Source organism: Oryctolagus cuniculus, chromosome 5 (genome assembly GCF_964237555.1).
Source record: "Oryctolagus cuniculus chromosome 5, mOryCun1.1, whole genome shotgun sequence".
Classification (NCBI taxonomy): Eukaryota; Metazoa; Chordata; class Mammalia; order Lagomorpha; family Leporidae; genus Oryctolagus; species Oryctolagus cuniculus.
The window spans coordinates 138,556,840-138,567,896 of NC_091436.1; the positions used below are offsets into that span (position 1 = coordinate 138,556,840).

General features: G+C 51.7%; 1 protein-coding gene across 1 annotated transcript; it reads right to left on the bottom strand.

Annotated features, from left to right (window-relative positions):
• Positions 1 to 1,883: 1,883 nt before the first annotated feature.
• LOC127488384 (butyrophilin-like protein 1) lies at positions 1,884 to 9,533 on the bottom strand. The gene is made up of 4 exons (XM_070074810.1): positions 4,687 to 9,533; positions 4,376 to 4,576; positions 4,096 to 4,116; positions 1,884 to 4,002 (listed from the first exon to the last, which is right to left on the bottom strand). Exons 1-4 carry the CDS (start codon positions 4,703 to 4,705, stop codon positions 3,968 to 3,970), a joined length of 276 nt encoding a protein of 91 aa, XP_069930911.1. The 5' UTR covers positions 4,706 to 9,533; the 3' UTR covers positions 1,884 to 3,967.
• Positions 9,534 to 11,057: the final 1,524 nt, after the last annotated feature.

The following is an 11,057-nucleotide window of genomic DNA, read 5'->3' on the forward strand; positions in this document are numbered from 1 at the left end:
ATCCTGGTCTCCCACATGGGTGCAGAGGCCCAACCACTTGGGCCATCTCCGCTGCTTTCCCATGTGCATCAGCGGGGAACTGGATCAGATGGAGCTGTTGGGACTCGAATCTGTGCCCATGTGGGATTTTGGCACTGCAGGCAGTGGCTTAACCTGCTACACCACAGCACCCACCCATGTCAAATACATTTTAAGTTTTTCTAATCTTATGCAGAGTACACAAACGTTGCATACAATTTCAGATATACCAGAGACCCCAACCCAGGAATCTGTCCACAAACATCCCAGAGGCTCTATTGCCAAATTTAGAACATTTACTCAGAGTAACTAATTCCTCAGCAACCACCAGTACTTAGAGGAAGAACCCCAGGCTGGGCAGTGGGCAGAGCATGAAGAAGCAGGGAAGACCATATTCCAGAGGGCCAGGAGAACCAAAGTGAGCCATGAAGGGAGGAATTTGGGGGTAAGAGGAATACAAATCCCATGACCCTCTTAGTAAAATATGGGTCCTGAGCAGCATGATTTCCTGAGTATTCTGGAGACCAGCGCTTCCTGATCTACACAGTCGTTACCCCCAGACTCTCCTCACACCTGAACTCCTGTGGTCACCCTGGCAATGACAAGGCTCAGTTGGATAAGAGGTTTAAGAAGGTGTTGCTGGGGCTGGCTCGCTAGCGTAGCGGGTAAAGCTACCAGCTGCAGTACTGTCATCCCTTATGGATACTGCTTCAAGTCCCGGATGCTCCACTTGTGATCCAGCTCTCTGCTATGGCCTGGGAAATCAGTAGAAGGCCTAAGTCCTTGGGACCGTGCACACACGTGGGAGACCCGAAGGAAGCTCTTGGTTCCTGGTTCCTGGTTCCTGGTTCCTGGTTCCTGGCTCTGGATCGGCACAGCTATGGCCATTGCGGCCAATTGAGGAGTGAACCAGCGAATGGAAGACTCTCTCTCTCTCTGCCTCTCCTTTTCTCTCTGTGTAACTCTGACTTTAAAATAAATAAATATTTAAAAAGAAGAAGAAGAAGATGTTGCTAACACTAACCATGACCTGCAGAAGACAAAGAGCCCAGAATGGAAGCAGAGCTGTGTTCCCAAAGAGGAGCCCCTGCTATCTTCCCACAGAGGCTACAACAGGTACAGGGAGAGCAGGGATGCCCAGCCCATCTGGAGTTGAGTCCACAGGTAGAGAAGGGGCAGTGCAGAGGCAGGGCAGGGAGACAGAGGAGCCATCAGCGTCACTTACCAGCATACAGCTGCGCCTTCCTCCAGACTGAAAGGAAACACACCCTGGTGAGACCACAGCCACACCACCTGCTCAGCCCTGCCTGCCCTCTGTGCTGAAGGTCAGACTCTGCAGGAGGAGAGAGGCTGCACAGGAGGGGCCTCCTGCAAGTGCAGACAGCAGAGGATTGTGGGAAACTCCCTGACCACAGATCAGGAAACCTGCAGGACAGCTGAGTTTCACCCCTGCCCCAGTGCTGGGTGACTTTGGCTGTCAGCGCTCTGCCCTGTGCCTCAAAGACCATAAAGACTCCTGTGTCACTGGATCCTCAGTGCTGTTGGTTAAAACCAAAACTGTCTGTGTGAAAATAGTGAAAAAAGCACAAATGATAAATATTGATAGCAATTAATTAATGTACAGCATTTCCTGGCAGGGATATTGGAAGAATTAAAGGAGAAAAAATAAATAATATGGATATAAGGCCAACTCCAGAGTCTAAGGGGCCAAACATTCCATGAGAAAATGTTTTTTTTTCTTTTTATTTATTTATTTATTTATTTATTTATTTTAACTTTTATTTAATGAATATAAATTTCCAAAGTACAGAATATTGATTAGAATGGCTTCCCCCCATAACGTCCCTCCAACCCGCAACCCTCCCCTTATCCACTCCCTCTCCCCTTCCATTCATATCAAGATTCATTTTCGATTCTCTTTATATACAGAAGATCAGTTTAGCATACATTAAGCAAAGATTTCAACAGTTTGCTCCCACACAGAAACATAAAGTGAAAAATACTGTTTGAGTACTAGTTATAGCATTAGATCTCAATGTACAGCACACTAAGGACAAAGATCCTACATGAGGAGTAGGTGCACAGTGACTCCTGTTGTTGACTTAACAAATTGACACTCTTGTTTATGGCGTCAGTAATCTCCCTAGGCTCTTGTCATGAGTTGGCAAGGCTATGGAAGCCCCCTGAGTTCACTGACTCTGATCATTTTTAGACAAGGCCATGGTCAAAGTGGAAGTTCTCTCCTCCCTTCAGAGAAAGGTACCTCCTTCTTGGATGACCCATTCTTTCCACTGGGATCTCACTCGTGGAGATCTTTCATTTAGGTTTTTTTTTTTTCCCCCAGAGTGTCTTGGCTTTCCATGCCTGAAATAATCTCATGGGCATTTCAGCCGGATCCGCATGCCTTAAGGGCTGATTATGAGGCCAGAGTGCTGTTAGGACATTTGCCATTCTATGGGTCTGCTGTGTATCTCACTTCCCATGTTGGATCATTCTCTCCCTTTTTGATTCTATCAGCTAGTATTTGCAGACACTATTCTTGTTTATGTGATCCCTTTGGTTCTTAGTCCTATCATTACGATCAATTGTGAACAGAAATTGATCACTGGGACTAGTGAGATGGCATTGGTACATGCCACCTCGATGGGATTGAATTTGAATCCCCTGGTATGTTTCTAACTCTACTGTTTGAGGTAAGTCAGATATATTTACTAATTTGAAAGGCAGAATTACAGAGAGAGAGGGAGAAAAAAGGAGAATCCTTCATCCATTGGTTCACTCCCCAAATGGCCTCAAAGCCAGGGCTGGACCAGGGAAAAGCAAAAACCAGGAGCTTCTTCCTGGTTTTTCATGTGGGTGCAGGAGCTCAAGTACTTAGTCCATCTTCCACCACTTTCCTAGGAGCATCAGAAGGGAGCTGGAAGAAGTAGAGCAGCCGGGACGTGAACCGACACTCACATGGGATGTCTAAAATGCAGGAACATGTTTAACAGGCTACACCACAGCAAATCTCTAGAATAAAATATTCTAGAGAGAAGCATTCCTACTCTGAGAAGCACTCAGCTTATCCCATCGCATCTCCACACCTGGTCAGCAGCCCTGTCCTCTGCCATTCATTTTTTCAACAGCAACTTGGAGGAGCAGGATAGGAACGACTCCCCCTGGGTGGTGTCTTAGGAGGGAGGAAGGGGGCAGAAATCACACTCCCAAACTCAGTGACCCCATTTGCTCCTCTGCCTCCTGTTTTGAACTCTCACACCTTTTGGCATATGCCTTTGGTGCAGTCAAGAGCTAGAGCATTGGAGGCTAAAACACTAACAATTCTCAAATAGGACACAGGTCTGGACTGGAAAGAAACCCAGGATGCAGGCAGACTCCATGCCCATCATTGACCACAGGTCTTTTTATTTATTTTTAATTTTCTAATTTTTTCTTCTTACCGATTTTTTTTAAAGATTTATTTATTTGACAGGTAGAGTTTCAGAGAGAGAAACAGAAAGTTCTTCCTTCTGTTGGTTCACACCCCAAATGGCTGCTACGGCCGGCGCTCCGCCAGTCCAAAGCCAGAAGCCAGGCGCTTCTTCCTGGTCTCCCACACGGGTGCAGGGGCCCAAGCACTTGGGCCATCCTCCAGTGCCTTCCTGGGCCACAGCAGAGAGCTGGACTGGAAGAGGAGCAACTGGGTCTAGAACCCAGTGCCCATATGGGATGATAGCGCCACAGGTGGAGGATTAACCAAGTGAGCCACGGCGCCAGCCCCCCGACCACATGTCTTGGAGCACAGACTGCAAACAGTCACCCAGATGTGAGAGAGCCCAGGGAGCAGGGTTCTGCCACCACCACTGCCACTGCGGCACCAATGAGGGGTCCACATGTCTGTGCCTGGACAGAGACAAGGAGGGGACAGCTGGGCACAGGTAGGACAGGAGACCAGGGGACATCTGGAGAGTCACTCACCACCCAGGTAAGCTGACTTCCTCCGACCTGCAGAGCAGCACACAGGGAACAGGTGAGCTGAGACCCCAAGCGTCCTCCACAAAGGGACAGGGGGAGTTCAGGAGGGGGAGCAGAGCTTACCTAGATCTGCCTGGAGCTCATCTGAAAGAGAGTGAAGCATCATGAAGTCCTGTGCCCAAGGAAAGGAGAGTCCGTGTGCCTGGAGAACCCACAGGAAAGTCCTCATCTGTATCCTAGAGAAGTTCTTACTCCAGACCCACGCACAACTCCAGCCCCCATCTGTCCTGTCTGAGTCTCCACAGCCACCTGATCTGGAGGGCGGAACCCACAGAATCATCTCCCAGCATCCTTCCTCAGCACCAGCTGCCCCCCCCGCCCCGCCTGACCACTGGCCTCCTACCTGTGGCCTTCAGTGCCTCCTCCTCTGCCCGCTGGTCCTCCTCCTTAGCCCGACGCAGCTTCTCCCGTTTCTCCCTCTCCTGGACCTTTGCAGAGTGCTCTCTCCTGGTGAAGCAGCCAGCCCCAAAGAGCAGAAGCCCCAGCACCATCAGGCTCCAAGCAAATGCTGCCTTCCAGGGAGAGGCCTGTGGGAAGAAGGGCTCTGGGGCCCAGGGGGAGACCCAGTCAGGGGAGCACCCAGACCCACCTCACACACTCAGGGCTGCCGGCACCACCTCCCAAGCCCCACCAAGAACAAGAAGCAGCACTGACCTGGGATGGACACGGCCATCGCCTTCTCCTGGCCCAGGATGGGATTGAGGACAGAGCAGCTCACACTCCCTGCAGAGCTGTCTCTCACCACCAGAGCCGCCTCCACGCTGAACAGCCCTGCTGCGTCCTGGGCATGGGCCTCAGAGAACTTCAGGAACTTTTTCCTGCTGAGGTCTGTCCACTGCACCTGGGGCTTCGGGAACCAGCCTGAGGCCTTGCACACCACGTGGACCCCATTCCTGCTCTGGCCCTTCAATGTACACTTGAGGGGCAGAGCCCAGGCCTGCAAGAGGGGAGCTGTGGAGACCTTGGAGACCACTTGGCCCAGGGCCCTCAGCAGGGTCTGGGTGTGGCACAGCTACAGGGGAGTCACTGTGTTCCATTCTGGAGATTCCATGGGAGGGCGTGCCCTGAAGGAGGGGAAAGAGCCCTGGGACCCATGGGGGCACAGAGTAGGGGGCTTTCTCCTCAACTGTGCAGATGGGAAGACTGAGGCCCAGAGAAACCAGGAGCAGCAACTTGACCCCAGGACTCCATCCTGAACCTCTAATCTCCTCACCTCTCTCACTCCTGGGGCACCTGCTATGATTCCCACTGCCTCTCTCTGTAAATCACTTCCAATACTGCACCAGTTAACAACCCTGTCCCCACTGCTTCCCTCATATCCACACCCTGAGTTATCTCTGCCAGGTTTCCTTACAGACATGAAACTCACAATTTCAGAACTGAGTTCACACCTGGACCTATGTGTGATAACTGAGTATTAAATCCCCGTGTACTGTATCCTTCTTCAAAGGAGCTGGCCCTCCACCATGCTGTAGCTCCTTCACATTGTGGCTCTGAGGTTGGTCATGTGACTCACTCTGGCCAATGAGAGACCAGATCATGTGACTTAAGGAGAGGTTTAAAAAGCCCCTCCCTGTGTCACTGGCTCTGCCTCTGCCTTTGCCTTAGGAAGGACAGGCCTGCGGCAACCACTGCAGGATGAGACTCCTGGGCACTGCTGGTCACCCAGGCTCTGGGAGACACTGTCCTAGGGCAGCCATAGTCAAGAATGGGAACACACCCAGGCACGGCCCACGTGGTGACCTCCCCAGCTGACTACAAGAACAATAAGTACTGAAGTAAGACCTCATTCTCCCTGTTGAAAATAAGAGAAATTCCCCCTCTCCTCCGTTTTCTCAGAGCGCTGACTTTATAGCACTGGGAACCATGAATACTTCCCCTCATGTGAAATATGATCATTAGAAACAGTTATGCCTCTGGCCAGCTTACTGACCCAGGAATGTCTTGCTCAGGGACCTGAGGAAAACACATTGAAATGAAAGCATTTTTGCTTATTTCATAAGTTTTATATGTAAGTTTTATTTATTATGTATTTTATAAAGAGACAGTACTCCCTTCTCCTCCTTTCTGTGGAAGCATCAGAGCCTCACTTCAGCAAGTAAAATTAATTTCTATTATAAAACTAGGACATGTAGAGCTGGCACTGAGGTGTAGAGAGTTAAGCTTCAACCTGCAGTCCTGGTATCTCATATGAGCACCTATAGGAATCCTGTCTGCTGTACTTCTGATCCAGCTCCCTGCTAATATGCCTGGGAAAGCAGCATAAGATGGCCTAAATACATGGGTTCCTGCACTCATGTAGGAGACCTAGACGAAGCTCCTGGATCCTGGATTCAGCCTGGCTCAGGCGCCAGTGGGGAGTGAACCAGCAGGTGTAAGAACAATATCTCTCTATCTCTCTGTGTGTGTGCCTCTCTGTCTCTCTGTCTCTCTCCCCCTTCCTTCTCTTCCACATTCTCTCTCTATGTATCTCTGCCTTTAAGATAAAACTAATAATTTTTTTCTAAAAATAGAAGTTTATTTTACCTCCAGATAAAGCCTCTTAATTAAGATAGCTGGCCACTACAATTACTGGGTACAGTTAGGGTGAGCTCTGTGTGATAAGCAGGTATTATATCTGCTTCAAGTCTTCTTACTTGAAGATCAATTGTTTATTTTGAAAACATGAATGAAGGCATTTGGTGCAGCAGTTAACATAATGCACAAGATGCCCACATCCCATATCTGAGTGCCTGGGTTCCAGTCCACTCTGTTTCCAATCCAGCTTCCTGGATATGCATGCGGGGAACCTGCAGGTAAGGAGTCAAGTGTTTGTGTCTCTGCCACCTGCATGGGAGACTCAGGAGTTCTGGGATCCTGGCTTCAGCCTGACCACATCCCAGCTGTTGTAAGCATTTGGGGAGTGAATCTGTATATGGGAGGTCTCTTTGCCTCTCTGTATCTCTGTTACTTACCTTTCAAATTAGTAAAAATAAATGAAACATTTTGACATCCTAGGACTTTTATTCAACAACCCTACACTTCAGACTGCTGTTGACCCTCATGTTGGGCCCTCATCACACCATGAACAGGGGCCAGGTAGCCTGATAGGAGCCACCAAGGGCCCAGCAGCCGGGGCCACATCAGTGGCTACAATCACTGCATCGGCCACTGCTCCTACCAGCACTGCCGTTGCTCACTGTGCTATGTGCTGGGGCACCACATTCTCCATGGACCAGGGACCCACACGTTCACCCATGGGGGTGAGGGGCCCACACTGGGGCAGATCCCAGCAGGACCAGACGGGGAGGGAGGAGCAGCTGAGCACCTGCCCGGTGGCTGTCAGCAGGATCCACCCTGAGGTGCTCTGCATGCCCTGCTCCACGTGAGGTCCCCGCCCCACCCATCAAGGCCCCATCCTTGGAGAAGGCTGCCCATGCCAGGAGCTCAGAGAGCGGCAGCTGGCCCCTCACAGTGCCAGACTAAACCCAGGGCCATCGAGGCCCCAAACGAAGCTGCTGAGTAGAAGGAGACTAAGGTCACAGGCAGTGATGGTGTTGGCCCCAGGATGAGGCACAGGTGGAACTCAGGGCTCTCCATTCTCTTCAAAGATCTGCTTCTTCCTCCCATGCCCACTCTGCCCTTGGGTGCCATGGTGTGAAGCAAACACCCAGCTGCATAAAACTAAATAAAACTTTTTAAAATGTGTGTAACGCATATTATATCTGCTTGGCTACACACAAAAAAATATTTCTTTCTGTCTTTGCAAACTTTTAATGGATTTCCTGTGATGCATAATGTGTTCTGGTTTGGTTCTTGTTGAGCAATCAAAGAGGTGTCTTTCTCCAGTCCCTTTGCAAAGAGGATTTCTGGGAAAGAACCTTGGTTTTGGTTTTAATTTCACAACCAGACCAACAGTGTGTGAGCAAACCCATCTGATACTAGCCAAATCCAACCCACACATGTAAAATGAGATGTTTAATTACGTGAGTTTCCAATACCCCCCAAGGTGCAGATCAAGCAACTAACCTATCACCTGCAGTTCTAGAATGGCCTCGGCATAGCGGCCTCCCTTCCGGAAGAAGCAGGTGTATCTCCCTTTGTCTGAAGCCCAGACCATCTGGATGTGCAACGAAGCCACCCCTTGGGTTAAGAGATCTGAACCAGCGAGGTCCCCCCTGCATACTGGGGCATCTGCTTCTTGTTCTTTTTCTGGCCATTCTGATAGACAAACACTGCTTCTGAGATCTTGGTATGGAACCACCGCATCTCCATGTCCTCTGCATTCATTGATGGGAACAGGAAGCAGGGCAGAGTGGCATCACCACCCAACACGGCCACCATGGGATCTGAGGGGCCAATCACCTGGAACTCATCTGTGGACACAGAATAGACTGAGAACTGAGAGACACAGGCAGGGGGGCAGAGACACACAGACCACGGGGGAAGAACAGGCAGACCGGGAACAGGTGCTGGAAGAGGTGACCCCCAGGCTGAGGGACTGAGCAGTGATGACTCTGAATGTGGATGAGATCCTCAGGCCACAGGCTGTGGCCCAGAACAGATGTCACAGACGCCCTCTTGAGCCTGGCCCCTGGCCCCAGGCTCTCCCATGAAGAAATTTCTACACAGGGAGTCTCCACCTTGTGTGTGCCCCAGAATCCACAGGACAGTTTGTAAAACCCAGATCACAGGTCCCACCCCCAGAACTCCTGACTCACTCGGTGTGGGGTGGCCCAACAATGTCTAAGTGTTTGTGAGCAGTTCCCAGGGAGCTGACTCTCCTGGTCCATGAACCACCATGGCTCTAACCTGGCCTGGGGGAGGACAAGCCTGGGAACTGAGCACAGAGCACCCCTGGGGCCTCCCTCAGAGCTCCTGGGTCACTCAGTGGCACCAGGAAACTCCTCACTTAAACTTCTAAGCTTATTGTTTCTTTCTGTAGTTTTTTCTCCACTGAAAACAAGATGTACTTAATCACAAATTTTCCTTCTAGCAGGTTAGGTCACCACGTGTGACACCAGCATCCCATTTGGGCACTGATTCATGTCCCAGCTGTTCCACTTGCGATCCAGCTCCCTGCTAATGGGTCTGGGAAAGCTGTGGAAGATGGCCCACGTGCCTGGGTCCCTGAACCATGGTGGGAGACCCAGAGGAGGTTCCTGGCTCCTGGCTTCAGCCTGTCACAGATCCAGCCATTGCAGATCTTTGGGGAATAAATTTGTGAATAGATAATCTGTCTCTCCTTCTCTCTGTAAATCCATCTTTCAAATAAATCAATAAATCTTTTGAAAATATTAATTAATTAATTAAATACCCCAAAACCCTAGACAACTGTCGAGATCCCATACGCTCACTTTATTGGTGAGTGACTGGCAGTAAATTTATAATGACAAGTAATGGCTGGGGGAGCCCCATCACCTTTCTAGAGCCTGGACCCCCACAAATCTCATCCCATCCTGACTGAGAGGGCTGGGGCTCCAAGTACTCCCTGAAGAAGCCCCAGGGAGGGACAGGGACAGACTGACCTGCAGACCCCCACGTGGGCAGCTGGGCGAGGAGAAGCAGGGAGGGGAGACTGCAGAGCAGAGAGGGGCAGCAGCCGTGCTCCATGTCCTGAGAGCTGGGGAGAGAGGCGGGGAGGAGGAGGCCTGGGCCAGCAGGCAGGTCAGCCCCAGAGCACCAGCAGGACAGAGTCCACCCCGTCAGCCCTCACAGCAGCAAAGCCCTCCCTACAGCCTCAGCACGCCAGCACCGTGGGGCCCACAGGATCCCGACAGCACAGACAGCTGGGCCGGGGCTCTACCAGCCCTTCTGGGGAGACTGCGGTGCCAGAGAACCCTCAGGGCAGCCTGGGGGGAAACAGCTCCTCCTCTTCCCACCCCAACTGAGTTCCTCTGCCTGGAAAATCAGGTCTCTTCTTTCTCAGCCCCAGGGCCCCATGGAGGAAACCATGCACTATGCACACAGTGCCCAGGACCACCCCACCAGGACAGGGGACCCTGATTCAGGCCACTCACCCTGAAGGACACCACCTCCTGCTTCCTGCAGCTCTTTAACTCCAGTGGTGACCTGGGTGTCCCTGAGAAGCGTCAGAGACAGACCCCTCCTCACCGAGCCTGTGCTGCCCATCCCAGGGGCCCAGCACCTGTGGCATCTGTGGCTGTGGCATTCACCTAAATTTGACCCCACCCTTTGCCTCTTACTCCATGGGCCCAGGTCCTGGTCCTACATTCAGCAGGTGCTCAGGCAAGTTCCTGCTGATGGTGAATCCACACTCTCTCCGCATTGAAAGATTTCTGGGTGAGTACCTAATGACCCAGGTAGGAGTCAGGGCAGGGCCACAGAGAAGATAAAATGAGCCTTGGTCAGAGAAAGACCCACACACTGTTAGTAAGTGGGAGGGGCAGCTTTGGTCCTGGGAATGACAGCTCAAGGGCCCCTCTGCTGGGCTCCCTGCAGGCTCGTCCACCCTGGGTGACTCCAGTTCTCGTGAGGTCCTTGGCCTTCCTGGGCTCAGTGTCCTGATCAGCAAATGGGGGAGGTAACAGCAGCCCCCTCCAATGCAGGGAGGGGTCCATGCCTTTGTGTTGCTGCAGTCACCCTGTGAGGTTAGAACAGGGCCTGGTCCCAGCAGACACTGAGGAGCAGAAGTGAGAGAAGTGAGTAAAGGCTCAGTGCTCACTGCTGTCCTGGTCTCCCTGGACTGAGACATCCTCAGCCGCCCCCTCCCCCTGCCCTGTGCCCCACCACACTCTCAGCCTCCTGCCCAGCCAGCTGCTCCTGCCTTCCTCCTCCTCCCCCACAGGCGTCTTCAAGCCAGCTTACCTGCTCCTCCTTCTTCCCAGCTGGGAAAGCTGTGACTTCCTGCAGGGTCTAACATTCAGCAGCTCCAGAAACTTCAGAACCACAGAGACCCCAGCAGACTGCAAATCTCAGCACACAACCCCTGCTTCCAGGTCCAATGCTGGGGGTCCAGGATTCGTACACTCCAGGAGACAGTGGGCTCCCAGGAGTCCAGAGGAGCAGCAGAGCTGGCACAGTGC

Excerpts from the sequence above, each read along its gene's own strand:
- LOC127488384 (XM_070074810.1), bottom strand. Across the intron at positions 4,117-4,375 it reads GGAGGCACTGAAGGCCACAG|ATGAGCTCCAGGCAGATCTA; the intron begins GTAGGAGGCCAG and ends ACTCTCTTTCAG. Across the intron at positions 4,003-4,095 it reads TGAGCTCCAGGCAGATCTAG|GTCGGAGGAAGTCAGCTTAC; the intron begins GTAAGCTCTGCT and ends GCTGCTCTGCAG.